The following is a 17,956-nucleotide window of genomic DNA, read 5'->3' as shown; positions in this document are numbered from 1 at the left end:
TGAAACCAATTACTTAAGCAAAAGAATTAATTAGTTAAGCAATTAAATCAATTAATTAAGCAATGTAACCAATTAGTTAAGAAATAGAACCAATTAGTTAAGCAACCAAAGTGGTCTTTCCGGTAAGGCAGTCTTACACAAAAGTTGCCGGTCAGAAATTGAATCATTGTACTACTAAAAATGAGTAAAACTACATAGAAACACGAACATGACTTGCTTTCTAGGATCGAGTGTTTCATTAAAAGGGGAAAAGAAGTCTGTTGTTCAGAAGTGAGATGTGGCAAAAGCTTATACAACTTAATACAAGTACAGTGAGATTATTCTATAATAACTATCCAGTCTTGCTATCCCCGTAGCTTTATTACATGAAACGAAATAGAAATTTATTTCCTGTCTCAAAAGGGTTTAAGCTCCGGATCCAGACAGTCGGCGCCTTGTTGCATTTGAAACCGATACCTGACTAAGCTTGTCTTCCTCAGCTGAATCAATTCGTTCTTTTAGGGGCATGTAATGTCTCAACCATACTCCAGTATACACCTGCAAGTTCAAACAAATTCTTGGAACAAATAACAGACATACCAAACAACCACCAACCCCTTAATATGTCTCAACTTTCAAACAGAAAGCCAAGAACAGGCAAAAAGAGAAAAGAAAAGCATCAATTTCACAATCTAACCTGTTGGGGTCGCATTATCTTTGTATCAGGATCATCAAGTGACTCCCTCCAGTGCGCCAAATATCCAGCCATACGAGGGATTGCAAACAAAACAGGGAAAAATTCCGTTGGGAACCCCATTGCCCTGATTGGGTAAAAATAAATCAACTTACAGTAGTGTAGGATTATGATTAAATTATTAAATACATGAAAAAATAACTTTGCACAGACAACCACCTGTAGATTAACCCAGAGTAAAAATCCACATTTGGGTACAACTTCCTCTTTATAAAGTACTCGTCTGACAGGGCAGCTTTCTCCAAAGCAACAGCCACCTACAAAAAATATTCAGATTTCAAATAGACGGATGATTCTGCATTCAATGTTTGGCTAATGTAACTTCATGCCTTACACTTGAGAAACTCTAGTCTTGTCTGATCTCATTCTTTAGAATACTTCCCTAAATTTGATAGTTCATCAAACAAAGGTGAACCAAAGATGACAGGCTTGACAACAGTTCTTCTTCACTTTTTATTCGCAGAAATGAACTTTTCATCAGATTTATCCCTATTGTGTCCCATTGAACTAAACCTAGAGATTATGCTAACATACAAATCGATATTATTCATCTGTAAGTAAGCGTCTAGATAATAGGAGTGAGTTAAGTCATAAGGAAGAACAAAGTACCTCAATGAGGGGATCTCGTCCAACTATGGAGAATACTTCCTCTGCCAACTTCCTAATTACCTTTGCTCTAGGATCATAGTTTTTATACACACGATGCCCGAATCCTGACATTTTCCGTTTCCTTCAAAGATGTAAAAATGACAGTTACTAATCCAATTTTTTTTATTACTTAAAAAAAAAGGCAATAGCCATGCATGATGAAACAACAGATATAGAAACAAATTTGGCTGTTCTACACAACTATTTACCTACTCTTGACGCCCTCGATGAAGTCTGGTATGTTTTCAACACTTCCAATCTCATTCAGCATTTTGAGCACAGCCTATGTTCCAAAAAGAACAGGCGAAATTATTAAACACCTCCAAGAGCACACTTATGACAAACACGAAATTTCACCACTCACCAGAGAGATGCATAAGTTTCATGCCACAATCTACATAACTTTTACATCATAGACCTACCAAAATTCAGATGTGAATCTTTAATGCATATTACCTCATTTGCACCACCATGAAGAGGACCATAGAGTGCCCCAACAGCCCCGGCAAGAGCTGTGTACACATCAACACCACTGCATGTACAAAACCAGAACAATACTTGAAATGTATTTAATCAAAATCATCTGAACTTCTTGTTTCATGTATATATCATACATACCTTGATGCTAAATGCCGGGCAGCAGCTGTAGAGCAATTCATTTCATGTTCCGCATGTAGAATGAAAAGAACATCAAGAACACGAGCTAAACGAGGATTTGGTTTGTATGACCTATTACCCCTGCATGCAGTAAAGGGAACGTCAATATTTAAAAGTGATATTCACATCAATGTCAGATCTACAAAAGATCACACACGTACAAGTAACACAGAAGATACGTAAATAATTAACCCTCGGCACTCTAGGGAATTTGTAAATATAACTTACAAAGAATCAAGCATGTAAAGGAAGTTCTCCGAATATGAAAGGTTGTTGGAAGGAAGAACTGCAGGACGTCCAGCCAATCTCAAATAAGCTGCAGCTGCAATTGTTGGAGCCTGTAAAATTGAATCCAATCGTAAGGGGATGAAGCATCAACATAGAAGATCAAAGTTCCAATTATAATATCAATTGAGACTCAAATTTAACAGATAGGCAATTTTCCAACAAGAGAACATTTAATTAAGTTTGTGTACGTATTGCCACCCTATTTTCTAAACAAATACATCACTTCACAAGTCACAATACATGCTGCCCTCACACTAATAACAAAAGAATATGGGTTGTAGAATAATACTCACTTTTTACATTCCCTTTTCCTAATATGTATTAAATTCTATATAATCATGAGTTTATTGTTTTAGTTGAGTGTTTATGATTGTGGCAAAAGCTAATGAAACTGACTGCAGTAAAGATGATAGGTCATCTGAACAAATTTTACAAAGCCGGGGAGAAACAAAAACTAAATGCATCTTTCATTATATGTTTCATAGCCAGGCCATCCTGTTAATGTTGGAGCTTGAAAGTTGATAGTTGATTTATCTGGATTAGACTTTTGAGTGAAGTAGTCACAAAAGGAAGAAATGAGAATGATACTGACCTTCCCGAGTATTCTGACTATCTGTTTATCTCTCACTTGCTTTGACTTATAAAGATCCTGACCCTGCAAAAAGATATTATATTATGATGAGCCGGCACTAATAAACAGATTCAAAGAAGTGAATAACCATATTCCTGAAATCACATCTTAAGATGGAACTATGATGTAAAATTGTAAATGAATTGTTAGGGTGAAAGTGTGAAACTATCACCCCCCCAAAAAATAATACTTCTAGTCATATGAGGAAGTTTGACCCCCATGATAAATTTTTATAAAAGCTTTAAAGATTAAAACGGGCAGCCAAATCAACCAGGAGAATCAAGCATCACTAATATGCTTTTATAAGGAAGGTAAGTCCATTCATCTTCTACATCTTACAAGAGCTTGGCCAAAAACTTGAGTCCATTCCACCCCACAATTTCTCAAGCATTTATTTTTTGATGGTGTAGGTAGCCCGTAGGAATAGATTTTGAGAAGGAATTTTCGATTGAAAAAAGATATCAGATAAACAAGTACTGCCCAGAGGCCACATACATTAGATTTGATGTAAACAGACTACATAACTCATCACGCGTATCACACATTAACAGGAGCATGGACAAAACATGAGTCCATCCAGCCCTTCAAATGGTGAAGCATATGTAGTTTTGACGATGTAACCGGTAGGGATAAGGGATAGATTTCAAAGAGGAAATTTCTAATCTTAACAAGGATCATCATTATCATTATCATTACCATTACCCCATTTCCTCAAAGAGGCTCCCGCAAGAAGCAGGGTAAAGGGGGGTCGGGTGTACGCAACCTTACCCCTGCAATTGTAGAGAGGTTGTTTCCAACTGACCCAAAAGCGATAACGGGACGACAACGGGACGACCATCTCCTACTTCATGGAAAGGAAGCGAAGAGGTTTTAAGAGCCATTTTGATTTAGTCCATTACATCCCACAGCCAAAAGAACAAATGAATCTTAACAAGATATCAGCAAAAAATACACAAATAGTGCATAAACATGAAAAATGATGCACAAACAAAACAAATAGTGCATGAACATGACCAATGATGCATAAACCACACAGAGCTCATCACTCCGTACATCAGAGTCAGTTTTCTGGATGGAGAAGTTATGTCCATATAGTGTGTGTCAGAAGAGGAATACAGGTTCCTTCAAAAGAAGAGGAACACAGGAAACAGTAACTTATTAAGAATGCTCTCATCCACAAACCTCCATTTTTTTTCCAAAAGATTTCCCTGTGCAGTTTAACGTTATCTATCATGAGCAGAACAAGGTAAAATATACAGTACTTAATACCGGATCGTGCTTAGAGTTCCAAGACTAAATAAGGATTTAAAGCTACACCTTAACCGAACTGTACAGAAGCATCTAACTTATGTTCTTATAGTAACATGAAATTTCTTAACTTAAATGATATGAATCCAGATCAAACTAAGAGATTCTCCCACAAGAGTAAACCAAGAAGGCCAGGAAAAGAAGTAAAGAACACAGGTTATCTAATTGCACCAGATACGAATGTCAACTGGATCCCACAAAAATGGTATGTGTGTGTGTGCCATGTGCGGGGGGCGGAAGCTGGGAGTCTGTGATGAATCAGCATAACCACCCTAAGTTGCTGACTTATGAGAGAGGCAAGAACAAGGGAAAATCAGGAAAGATGCTGCAAGACAGTTAGAAGGAATATTAGCAGACATCAAGGGTCAGGAATTAATTAAAAGTAGTTCAGTAGTGTAGCAATGAAAAGGGCAGGGGAGGTGTATGTATGAGGTATGCAAAAAGTGTGTTGTAATGCTAAACTTGGAAGAGAAGTGAGCCTCTCAAATAGACCTGTCAAAAATCGACCCGACCCGAACCTGACCCGAAAATATTGGGTCTTGAACAAGATTTTGTGACCTGTAATCCGATTTTATCCGAACCCGAGCAACCCGAAAAGTAATGGGTCAAAACCCGACATAACCCTTTTTTACCCGACCGATTAAAAATCATTGTATTTATAGTAATAATTGAGATTATGACGAATTTTAAGCATAGTAAACACATTGTTACTATTGTTGGGTGTAATATGATTTTTAATTTGAATTATACGTCATTTTATGGTTGAATTGAATAAATATAAACTTGTGTAGGAAAATTTGTGCCCATATATTGTATATTTTTTACTCCCTCCGTCACAAATTAGTTGTTACACTTACCTTTGCACAAAGTTTTAGGTGATAAGCAGTTGTTTAGTTATCAATTGTTATTTTCTTGAAAAAGTAGATGTAATCGGAGTTAATGGGGTATTTTTTAATTGAATTAAAGAGGGTGTGGGTACAAAAAAAATTAGTGGAAAGAGAGAGACAATATAATAATTGTGGGGTCATTCCTAATTTAGATGTGTAACAACTAATCCGGGACGGACGAAAAAGGAAAGTGTAACAACTAATCTGGGACGGAGGGAGTACTTAAATTAATGAAAATATAATTCGCGTTCTAAAATCTCTCAACCCGTTGGGTCGACCCAAACCCGAAAGTTTTGGATCTTGAATAAGCATTTGTAAACCCGAACCTGAAAATAATTTTTTACAACCCGACCCGACCGACCCGTTTGACAGGTCTACTCTCGAATGCTCATCAATTTGTACCCTCTATTTACAGTTTCTATCTATCAAAGATCTTACTTCTTGCTCTATTTTCTTCTATCTTCTTTATTTCCTCTATTCTTTCCTGTTATTCCACTAAAATTACCTCCATTCTTCTTCAAGTGATCTGAAATCATTATAGAGTCAGGCTTGGCCTGAGCATAGTCTGGAGATGCAACCACCAGGGCAGGGTATGGGGAAGGCCCAACATAGCCAAATCACAGCTTTTTAGGTGACGAGAATCATTAAAAACTCTCTGAAGGTTTTCGCGCCATTAACAAGTTTCCTCCCCTTGTCTCTATTCAACTTTAATCACGCCCACCATTCTTCAACAAGGCAACCAAAAAAATTAAAAAAAAAATTCAATTCCCGTCAAAATTGAAGGGCCTGTAGTTGTCTTGCATTAAATGCATCTATTTCGTAGAGTCATTTGCAAATAGAGAATTTGGTAACAAGTGACACATCTCTTTCAACAAGGCAACACTATACATAATCAATTACATTGTTGAACAGCAAGCCAAAGTGCATAGATTTGAACACCAAGGAGCATCACATTGTTGGGATGATAGAGGTACGCATGCTTGTTTGTCACATAAATTATAGACTTATAGGACAAGATATAAAAGAGTATATTAGTGTGTATCTCATGAAAATATTTTACTCACTCTCAAAGCAGGATTAGCATCAGGGTGAAAGACAGAAAGAGCACTCATTGCACTGACAAGAACACCCATTGGGTGTGCGTCATGAGGCATTGCGTGTATGATATCCTACAAAAAAAGGGAAAAAAAACACCTTCAGAATATAATCCATATCTTTCACCAACTCATATACCATTATCCATGTTAGTTGGTTTAGAAACGATTTTAACAAGCTCTAATAAACGGACAGGGTGCAAGGAAAATTATTATGTGTAGTCTAAGAAGTTTAAAGACCCACCAATGCGCCCTGCGGAACAGCTGAATGCTGGGACACAGTGAATTCCCAATCTGCCAACTGACTTTTTGAGGGTAGATTTCCATACACTGCAAAATGAAACAAAATAGCTTTTAAAAACAATTAAACAACAAAAGCAGAAATAAAGCATTCTACAGAATACATGAAGAACATGAAAGTCAAAGGGGTCATTTTATTTATAATCAATCCAGCAACCCCATAACTGTATGTGTCATCCAGTTTCGGCTCCAAGTCATATTCTCAAGATTAGGTTATAACAAAGAATCTCATAGACAGTAAAACCATTATGGTTTAAATTCTTTGATTTTGTAATCTGATGTGATCTAGCAACTCCTCTATGGATGGAAGCTTCTGATCAAGGTCTATACCTGATTTCACTGGTTTGTTGAGATTAATGATGCCTACCCTAATCCTCACTTCCATTGCTTTTCAGAAAACAAGTTGTTCTGTAATTAGTATTTAGTAAATTTCCCGACTCAGCCAACAACAGAATCAAACAGATCCCTGGTCATTATAAGTCAGACCAGTCCTTGGCAACATTAATTCTTTATGTCAGTAAATCATAAAGACTTCACTTCGTGGTATTTATATAAAACAAAGACATGACTATCACAAGTCTTTCTAGGTAACATAGACATGCACAAAAGCCTCGGGAATACTTACTCAGAAGGTACGCCACTTCTAAGAACGAACTACCCTCAGCCAGCTCCTCAATTGGGTAACCTCTATACCTAAGGATCCCTTCATCACCATCAATATAGCAAATCGATGACCGGACGGGAGCAGTATTGAGATAACCAGGATCATATAGTTTGAGTCCCTTGTCATTCTTTCCCGTTGTTATCTGTCAGACATGAGAAAGAACCTCATACATAACTTAGCATGTAAAGAATATTAGAATAAACAAGCAAAAACTCCCATATGTATTAACATTTATGTGTAAAAAAAACAAGAGACATCTGCTTAACTGAAGTTCAGTGGTACACAATGCAATATTTCAAGAAAAGGAAAGGAAACTCTGCACAAGCTTGAAGCACCCTTTATTTTTGGGTAATTGTCTTCTATTTATAAGGAACCACTAATTCACATCAGTCATCCCGAATACTTTTCTACCCAACTTATAAAATATGGTTCCATTGCTCTCCTAAATTGAATGGAACTATCATTATCTTTCACTATCTCGAAAATAAAGTCTCTAATCGTCATAGTAACTACTTAAAGATATAAATGACTAATCCATACCACTTCCTTTTTCTCTTTTTGCCTAAACAATCTCTATTTTGCGTGGAAAAATTTGTTCCCCTTCACAGCAGATTAAGAATCTCTACCGAAAAATCCTATCGTTTGTTAAAATTAAAAAGAACCTTTTATCACATTCGCTTAACTCGTTATGCAAATACAAATACGACGCCCACTTCCAACGAAAGTTACAGTTCTACAAACCATCCCTCGTATTAATGTGACATGAAGATGATTTACCTCTCCCTCGTATTAATGTGACCTGAAGGCTGAAGATCAGATGAAAAAAGGGGTGAAAGGATGCAGGCTCTGAAACTAGATATGATCAAGGTGTATGAATGAGTGGAGTGGATTTTACATACGGGAGATGATGAAAAAGTGGTTTCCCGTGAAACTTCACCGATATGAAAGTACTCATCTTGTTTAATGGATTTCCTAAAACTATCTTTATGCCTAGCAGGGGTCTCCATCAAGGAGATCCACTTTCACCTGATTCATTATTTATTGTGTAAATGGATTCTCGAAAATGAAAGAAATGCGGAGAGGAGGAAGCTCCTTTATGGGATCAAGATAGGGATACAGGCACCCCAAATTTCACATTTATTCTTCGTCGATGACAGCCTCGTATTAACCAGGGCCTCTTCCAGTGAAGCATAAACCACTCTAGACACCCTTTCAGATTATGATATCGATTATTATTCTTGACTTGACTTATTATTATAAAAACTGCCACATCGGGTCAAGAAATCAACCAGCATAACTCATAAGTATCCTTTAGCTGAAATGTGTGCATAAATATGCAGAGTATACGCGTCGAGAGAAGTTGTCTGTTAAGGCCATGGAGGAGAAATGTAAATATCTTGGTCATCCAACTAATATTGGGAGGTCAAAAAAGATTGTGTTCTAGGTGCTTGAAGACCGGAAATGGACGAGACTAAAAGGATGGCAAGTGATGTATATTTCACGTGCCAGAAGGGAAACCTTATCGAGACCTGTTGCACAAGCTATCCCCACATAAGTTATTCAGTGCTTCCGTCCCCTGGAAGAGACTTTGAATAAAAGGAACTTATGTGCTGCAATTTTTGGTGGGGGCAGCAGGAGGTGTTGATATTTTGGAACAAAATGTGGTGGTTCTATATCAGACGGTGGACATGGTATGAGGGACCTTAGTGCGTTCAACGGAGCCCTACTCACCAAACAAAGATGAAGTTTGGTTACAAATCCTGACTTTGAAAGCTCGAGTTTTGAAAGCGAAATATTTCCCTAGAGCATCCTTCTGGGAAGCTTGTAGTCGCAAGAGAATTATACACGGCGACATCAGCAAGGGATCTCCTAAAAAGAGGAATTAGATGGATAACTGGGAGTGGGTAAATTTCGGTGCGACTCCTGGTTCCAGGGCTTCCGTGGTTCAAGATTCCAGTTTTCCCGGTTGCTCAGTTCCAAAAAGACCTGATTGCCTGGCATTGGACTAAGAATGAGCGCTTCTCTGCGAGGAGTGAACGCCATCGAGACAGGCAAGAAAATAAAGTGAAGCTGGAACGTTATCAGATGGCCTGAGCAAAAGAAACTTTGGAAGAGAATATGGCCTATATGGGTATCATTAACTGTACCCTCAAATTCAAAAAAAATTTTGGAGAGCTGTAAAAGGTGGCTTATCGACGTTTTTGGAGCTGGGAAGGTGTGAGATTGACCCGGACATTATCTGTCCACAATGCAGTGACGATCCTAAAACAATAGCAAAAACATTGTTGACTTAACATGACAAAGGTGGTGAGCACATTATGGATACTTGCAGCATAGACATATCATGGGAGGTGGTGATGATGGTAACATGACAAAGGTGGTGAGCTCGAAATCAATGGGTGTTCGAAAAGAGGAATCCAGACCATGCCTTCGTGTATGATAAGATCAACCAAATGCTTGTAGAATACGTGTTGGTAAATTCTATAGATCTGAAAGTATACAGCCAGAAACCTTTAACGAGTAATGGAAAACACCCTCCACAGGGAAGTATATGATAAATATTGATGCAGCATTCAACAACCAAGAATGTGTTAGGTTTTGTTAGAAACTATTTTTTAAATTACAATAACGAAAAATACAAAAACTAGATTAGGACGAGTTAATCTGTACTTAGGATAATATTAGTCCCCACTATATTGCTGATGGGCTTCAAAGCTAATCTACCCCAGAATTTCCTAATCATATGAATGAAATACAACAAATTCATCGATTCTCATGAACATGTCTTTCGGAGATTGGTTTTTGTGAGAAATATGAAAAACGTATCTGCTTAATCTTCTGCATTAGAATAAATCAGTTTGACAGTTACTCAATAACTGGCTTTTGATAATATCCTATTAAAAACAATAATAAGTTAAAATATTAATTATTAATAACCGCAAAAGATTAAAGCTAATTATATCCTTAATTAAACTATGCTAAGTGCTAGTCTTGATTAATAATATATAGCCATATTATCAACTCAATACTAATACACCAAGCCCAATGCCCCACTTGGCCCAATAACTTAAGCTCATATCATATTCAATATATGTAGCACATAGGTATATTTAAGGATATTCAACATATCACATTTCAAATGAAGACTATAACTAACAGGTTTGATGTTGTAGTTCGAGATGGTAAAGGAGACAAGTTTGGAAAGTATGCCTACGATGCATAGCTTGGAATTAATTAAAAAGCTGCATGCCATGACAGAAGATTCGCGCTAATAAGACTATGTGAATGGTTGAACTGTGTTGATGAAGAGTGAAATGAGATAAAGACCATGACAGAAGAGCAGCCATCAACAAGTCGTAAAGGACGTCGGAGTGACTTTAAAGAAAGACTCCATTGGTTTAGGAGTATCATGAAAAAACCATGATTGCAAACTGCCTTCTCCAAATTGAACCCAAAGTCTACCCCTATTTACATTAACTTTTTCATCATTATTATATTATCTTAAATTACTTGATCGTATTTAATTAAGTTGTTGATCGAAGTTACCTATATCTCACTCACGTGGAAAAAAATATATAGTGACGAGATAAGCTAATACGGAGTACTCTATATGACGAGTGGACTATATATGAAAATTTTACGCGTACCCTTTTCGTTTTCCATACGTATATAGCATTAAGGGATAAGGGTTTTTGATTAATCACGGGTAACAATATTTTATCGGTTTTTAGGAAAACAGGGTAGGATAGGAGTAGTAAAAATAATTTCTTGGAAGTTAAAACATGCACAACTACCACGATTTCACCGGCTCAATAAGAATGAGTAGTTGCGTATGTTTTAACTTCCAAGAAACCTTTTTTACTACTCCTACCCTGTTTTTCCAAAAACTGAGAAATATCGTTATCCGTGATTAATCAAAAAATATTTATCCCTTAAGGCTATATACATATGGAAAACCTTACGCGTAAAATTTTCACATATAGTCCACTTGTCATATGGAGTACTCCGTATTAGCTTATCTCGTCACTATATATTTTTTTCCACGTGAGTGAGATATAGCTAACTTCGATCAACTACTTAATTAAATACGATGGCAAATAATTTAAGATAATATAATCATGATGAAAGAGTTAATGCAAATAGGGGTAGACCTTGGGTTCAATTTGCAGAAGGCAGTTTGCAATCATGGTTTTTTCATGATACTCCTAAACCAATGGAGTCGTTCTTTAAAGTCACTTCGACGTCCTTTACGACTTGTTGATGGCTGCTCTTCTGTCATGGTCTTTATCTCATTTCACTCTTCATCAACACAGTTCAACCATTCACATATTCTTATTAATGATGAGAGAAATGGATTAATACCAAGAAGTTGTTCCTCCTTTATGTTTAACCGTATACATAGAAATGGAAACAAAGTAGCTTACTTATTTGCTAACCTCTACTCCTCCATTTCGATTTAATGGTTACACTTTTCTTTTTCACGTTTGCAAATGTAAATGTTTGAATATGTCTAATTCTGTATTCGTGAAAATGATACAAATTTGATATTCAAAATTGATATTCCGAAAGTACGTATCGAAACAAATCAAACAAGACCTCACACGACTATGTTTTTTTCTTACGTATAAATCACAAATAATAGCCAAATTGAAATATGTTGTAACCATTATTTTGAAACGGATGGAGTATTTCTCATTTAATGATGTGAGATTGTGGTTAGAGGACTGCCCAGAGGTTGAAAATAATCGCCAATACAATTTTCCATAAAAAAACAAATTCCTCCCAAATTGTTAGCAAACCTCTATTTCCCTTGCAACAATGAAACTTTATAACTGATTCAATGTTTACATCTGTTGAATAATCCTCAATCTCTACTTACCTCGCATCAAAGATTCAATGCCATCTATTTTGAAACCAACATCATAAACCAAACAGGGTTTGACAAGGATCAATATGACCTCCATCTCCAAATGATGAAGAAACAAACCATTAACACAATATCCAACAAAAATAAAATTCCACACTTCCAAACATGTAAATAATCCAAATTTTTACCCTAAAATAACTCACAACAACAACAAAGTGATAATAATCCAACAAGCATCATATCAATTTCCCGGGGTAATTACAAGTGAATACAAAGTTACAAACACAAATAAACCCATCATAGATATTAACATTATAAATTTCAAGCAAATAAAGGATAAATAACAAGAATTAAGCTAAACAAAGGAAACCCATCTGAATTTACCTTCTTTAAATCCGGAGCATTGACAGTGCCATCCTCGGAAACAGGAAATTGGTACTTTTTACCAGTTCTGTCATCAATAATTGTAATAGATCCTTTCAAATTTGGAGGTGGGAGTACAATGGATTGAGATGAAACACACGATTTGTCAAGAACATTCGAGAAAGTAAGCGGTGGATCAGCTGATGTTGAAAGGTGCGTTGTAAGAACAGCTAATCTGCCTCGAGCTTTCGTTGAATAATCCATTTTTTTCCAGAATTTGTTACACAATTCAATTCGATAATGGTTTCGATTAAAGATGGGAGATTTCCTGTGTTCCTGAGTCTCTGTTTGTTTGTTTGGTCCCTTTTCTTGTACGTATAAAATTAGTTGGATTTATAGTTTCGAAAAAAGTAAATGCATATGGATGGACTTTCTAATTCTTGTAAAAGACTGATAAATAAACTTATATTTTAATTAAATAATACAAGTAAGTTAAATAAAAACGGGAGGAAGTAAAAATCTCATGCTGTGATATATCACCAAAAACATAACACCAACAAAGAGACAAAATAGAGAAAAGACAAAACTGCTTGCTGTCATATTTTTTTGGACCGATTATGGATCGAACAAATGATGTAATGGTACAAAAAATGAAATGAAATGGTAATTTTTAAGTAAGAATGGCATTTTGTAAAAAACAAATGGTGTTTTGTTAAAAAATGATACTTGTTTTTTCGGTTTTTTCATGAAATGCCCCCGAGGTTTGCAAAAACGCACCAAATACCCTCGTGTCTTTCGAATCACATAATATACCCCTATTTTTGCCTAAGTTTGCACCAAATACCCCTAATCCGACCTTCCGTTAGTCCTCCGTTAAGTCATGTTTATAATTCACAGAATGCCCCTATTTTTAAACTTATTGCACAATATACACCTATTTGTAAACTAAGTTGCACTAAATATCCAAACTGCTTTTTTTTTTTTTCTTTTCTCTCCATCCCTTCCTTCTCTTTTCCTGATCCATCTTCTCCGGTGCACTCCATTGTTCTACAACCGCCAACATAAGAATCAACGTGCAAACAATCAAATTCGAAAAATCAATTACTTCCATTCACACTAATCGCCCACAAATTGGACTGAGATTGGAGAAACAAGAAGGGCGGACCCAGAGAAGAACATACGGGATTGAGCTACTTAAAACACAAAGGCTGCAAGAATTAAACCACTTTATCAAAGATATTCAGATCAACAACACTTACAACAACATTTACAGAGAATTCCTTAACTAAGTGCTTCATACTATCTTAGTAGTAAGTCAGAAACCTTAGAATTAGAATTCGATTCTGGAAATCCACCACCATAAATCCATAATCAATGTCTGCTTCTACATTGACTCCCAATTTTCTTCAAACAGTCTCCACTCAATTTTACTCACTCTCCCAATTCCGAATTCCCAACACCCTCAACTTCTCGAATTTCATTCAATTGCAAATCAAAATACCCAATTTCGTCAAAATCAGCTTCAATTCTAACCCTAAATGCAGCACTTTTTGACCCTTTTGTGCTTCAAATTGCAGAAACTTTTGAAGACTCTCTCTCCTCTTCATCTTCTTCAACTCCCTTACCTTTGCAGAAACTAAGGGATTCGTCCTCCGAATCCCTTCTTTCTCTATTGCTCGTTGCACTTGAGTGGGTCAATGAATCGACGGTGCAACCGAGGATGTTGAACCCTGGGCCGAGATCGGCCTCCGCCGACGACCAGAGAACGGAAATCGGACGCCGTCGGCTATCAGAGAGCAGGAGGAAGAACAACTTCGTTTTTTGCACCGCCGCGAAACTTCCGCACCACCGGAGAATCGACAACCTTCCTAATGTGGCCACCGGAGAACGACCACCCTCCGCGAAGCCAAGTCGACCACCATCAACATCTGATTTAAGTGATCCTCCGGATCACTGTCGGTGACCAGAGATCGGCCTCCGCCGGCGACCAGAGAGCGGAGATCGGACGTCGCCGGCGACCAGAGAGCAGGAGGATCTACCCAGAATTACTGGGTTTCGAGTAGGTTGAAGCTTGAAGAACAGGGGAGAGGAGAGAGAAATAGAAGAATATGAGATTTTTTTTTTGAGTTTCTGTCAAAGGGAAGGTAAGTAAATGGGGTCATAACACAATTAAGGGCAAAATAGTAAAACTCCACTAACGGTAGACTAACGCCGTTAACTGTTAGGTGCATCTCATGAACAATACGGATAAATAGGGGTATATTATGTTAATCGAAACACGCGAGGGTATTTGGTGCGTTTTTGTAAACCTCGGGGGTATTTCATGAAAAAACCGTTGTTTTTTTTAAAGAATGTACATTTTAAAAGATAATAGTACTTGTTTTTTAAAGAATGGTACATTGTAAAAGAGAAATGTTAGTTCATGTCACTTTATCTATCCTCTTTTAATAAGTCTTGCACGCAACAGGTGCACGTTAACATTTACGTACACCAAAGATTCACACGTGCCAACTTCACGTATATGGCAAGAGGAGATAGAAAGGAACACCCAAAAAGATCGACAACTGAGCTCTCTGCTATCTCCTCATCTCTTCAATTACTATCATGAATCTCTTGTCTTCAATTGTGATCATCAATCTCCTCTCTACGATTGCGATCATCGTTCTCTTCTCTTCAATTGCAATCAAATCTTCATTCTTCTCTTCAATGAATAATTTTTCTGCAATTAATTTGAACTACACCATTGAAGACCTATATTGGAAACTCGACCGACTTATTGGAGACTTGGAGGAAGTCTAAATTCAGGTATTGATTAATTAATTACGCATATTAATCTTCAATTTCAAGCAAAAATAGAACAATTATGCTTCAATTTAACATACATGTCACTGAAAATCCAGAAATTCAACGAATTAATCCTTCAAAGTTATGAATTATCTAAGACGATCCTCCTCATCCTTCGAATTACTCTAATGGTAAAGTGGATTCTACTATAGGTAATAATCTTAATATTTATCATTGTTTGTACTTAAGAAAATTAGGTCAAAATAATTTGTATCTGATAGTCAGTTTGAATTGCTTTACTAGTGCTATTAGTGTGATTTTGGTTAAGTTGTTGTATACTTTGAATTTGATGGATTTGTTATTTGGTGATTAATGCACCTGATGCCCTGCCAAAGTTGAATTTGGGTGACTTGCACTAGGAGAGAATCCGCATTTGAGGGATATCAATGGTTGTTGATGTGAGCTTGCTACATGATGGAAATTGATCTCATGGAATTTGGATTGGTAGTCAGTTTGAATTGTTTGTTAAAAAGTTACCCTTTTGTGGTTAAAGTTAGTAATATACAAGTAATAGTTTGGGATGTGAAGGTGTGTAGTTGTTTATATGGAGCAGGAGATGAAGAGTATACGTTATTATATACTGTTGTTGAATTTGATGGATCTGTTATTTACTGATTGATGCACCTTATGCCCTGCCAAACTTGAATCTGAGTGATTTGTACTTGATGGAAGGTGATCCTAGCTTCAGGCACTAGGAGAGAATCCGCATTTGAGGGATAACAGTGGACATAGAAGCTGAGAATGAATACAAGAATGGCCCAACCAAATCATATGATTGAACTTGGGATTTCCTGATTGTTGATAGGAAAATAATTAGTTATATTCACCTATTAGTTATATTCACCAATTAGTTATATTATCAGAAGAAAGAACTTGTGGCTAACAAACCACTAGAATCGTGTACTCCGTGTATCAGATGGTTTCTAGACAAAGGTTTTCGTCAGATTTGCTTCTGCTAACGAACCACAAGTTGGTCCTGGGCTGAGGGCTTGTTAGTTTGTGAGATTTTAATGCAGTTGTGTCTGGTGATTGTTAGTGGGTAATGGCATAATGCTAACAGTTAAAAGCCTTTTAGGCTTTGTACGGACTTGTATCTGGTTTGAACATTCTGGAGACGATTGCTTACTGTTGTTATTCATCCTGCATTTCTCCATGCTATCTAAGTTAACATTTGGAGCAGAAGTTTAATATCATTCTGCAGTGTCAACCTTGAAGGTTCGTTCGTTCTACATTTGTTGCTAAATTTTATATACTCACAAAATGCATAGCATGGCTGTATATTATAAAATCAATATTAAGAAAAACTGTTAACTTGTGTGTTCTATATGGTGTGTTTTTATTTTTGTAAGCCTATTAGCTCAACTGGTCGAGCACCGTGCAACTGCGCGGAGATGTAGGTTCAAATCCTACATAGGCTATTGGTTTTATTATGAAAAATAAATTGACATTTTGGCGTAACTTTTACTACAACAGAGCTAACTTTTACATTGATATTCTTAACTTTTACGGAACATATTGATATTCTTTAGTTTTATCTTAAAGTGAAACCCAAGAAGTTAAAGTTAGCCTTTTTTAGTAAAAAAGAAGTTAAAGTTAGTTTTTTTCATTAAAAGTCAGCATTCATGTAGTAAAAGTTAGCATTAACTGATATAAGATTTTTCTTAACTTTTACTACACCAGAGCTGACTTTTACATTGATATTCTTAACTTTTACGGAGTATATTGATATTCCTAATTTTTATCTTAAGTGAAACCACATAGTTAGCTTTTTTCATTAAAAGTCAGCATTCATGTAGTAAAAGTTAGCATTAACTGATATAAGATTTTTCTTAACTTTTACCACACCAGAGCTGACTTTTACATTGATATTCTTAACTTTTACGGAGTACATTGATATTCTCAATTTTTATCTTAAGTGAAACCCCAGAAGTTAAATTTAGCCTTTTTGAGTAAAAAAAAAAGTAAAAGTTAGCTTTATTGCTTTAAAAGTCAGCGTTCATGTAGTAAAAGTTAGGTAAACTGATAGAAGATTTTTCTTAACTTTTACTACACCAGAGCTGACTTTTACATTGATATTCTTAACTTTTACGGAGTATATTGATATTCCTAATTTTTATCTTAAGTGAAACCACAGGAGTTAAAGTTAGCCTCTAAGAACAATTTCCATAACTTTAACCTACAGACCCACAACTTTAACACATAAAATTACAAGATGTGAAATAAAACAGATTGCATGACTCACATTAGCTGAAGAAAGGAAGAAATATAAAAGTCAGACTTTTAGTAGTTAAAGTTAAATTATTAAAGGTAAAAGTTAGGTTTGAGATGGCATAAGACTGTCTTAACTTTTAGAACAATTTTCATAACTTTAACCTACAAAACTACAACTTTAACACAAAAAACTACAACGTGTGCAATAAAAATATTGGATGACTCACATTAGCGGAAGAAAGGTAGAAATATAAAAGTCAGACTTTTAGTAGTTAAAGTTAAGTTATTAAAGGTAAAAGTTAGGTTTGAGATGGCATAAGACTGTCTTAACTTTTAGAACAATTACCATAACTTTAACCTACAGAATTACAACTTTAACACATAAAGCTACAATGTGTGAAAATAAAAATAATGCATGACTCACATTAGCTGAAGAAAGGTAAAAATATAAAAGTCAGACT

At 36.1% G+C, this 17,956-nt stretch overlaps 1 protein-coding gene across 1 annotated transcript; it reads right to left on the bottom strand.

The window, feature by feature from the left end:
* Window positions 1–213: 213 nt before the first annotated feature.
* On the bottom strand, window positions 214–12,820 carry LOC110783722 (citrate synthase, glyoxysomal). The gene is made up of 13 exons (XM_021988079.2): window positions 12,462–12,820; window positions 7,172–7,352; window positions 6,491–6,576; window positions 6,217–6,321; window positions 2,919–2,981; window positions 2,267–2,376; window positions 2,000–2,119; window positions 1,838–1,913; window positions 1,591–1,664; window positions 1,343–1,463; window positions 893–990; window positions 677–800; window positions 214–537 (listed from the first exon to the last, which is right to left on the bottom strand). The coding sequence occupies exons 1-13, from the start codon at window positions 12,702–12,704 to the stop codon at window positions 406–408; spliced, it is 1,533 nt and encodes a 510-aa protein (XP_021843771.1). The 5' UTR covers window positions 12,705–12,820; the 3' UTR covers window positions 214–405.
* Between the last annotated feature and the right edge of the window lie 5,136 nt (window positions 12,821–17,956).

The sequence above is a fragment of the Spinacia oleracea genome, chromosome 4, assembly GCF_020520425.1.
Source record: "Spinacia oleracea cultivar Varoflay chromosome 4, BTI_SOV_V1, whole genome shotgun sequence".
NCBI classification, from domain to species: Eukaryota; Viridiplantae; Streptophyta; class Magnoliopsida; order Caryophyllales; family Amaranthaceae; genus Spinacia; species Spinacia oleracea.
The sequence above is the reverse complement of the archived record's forward strand: the minus strand, read 5'-3'. Positions and strand labels throughout refer to the sequence as shown.

Excerpts from the sequence above, each read along its gene's own strand:
- LOC110783722 (XM_021988079.2), bottom strand. The coding sequence starts at position 12,704 with ATGGATTATTCAACGAAAGCTCGAGGCAGATTAGCTGTTCTTACAACG. Across the intron at positions 6,577-7,171 it reads AGAAGTGGCGTACCTTCTGA|TGTATGGAAATCTACCCTCA; the intron begins GTAAGTATTCCC and ends TTCATTTTGCAG. Across the intron at positions 1,914-1,999 it reads GCCCGGCATTTAGCATCAAG|TGGTGTTGATGTGTACACAG; the intron begins GTATGTATGATA and ends TTGTACATGCAG.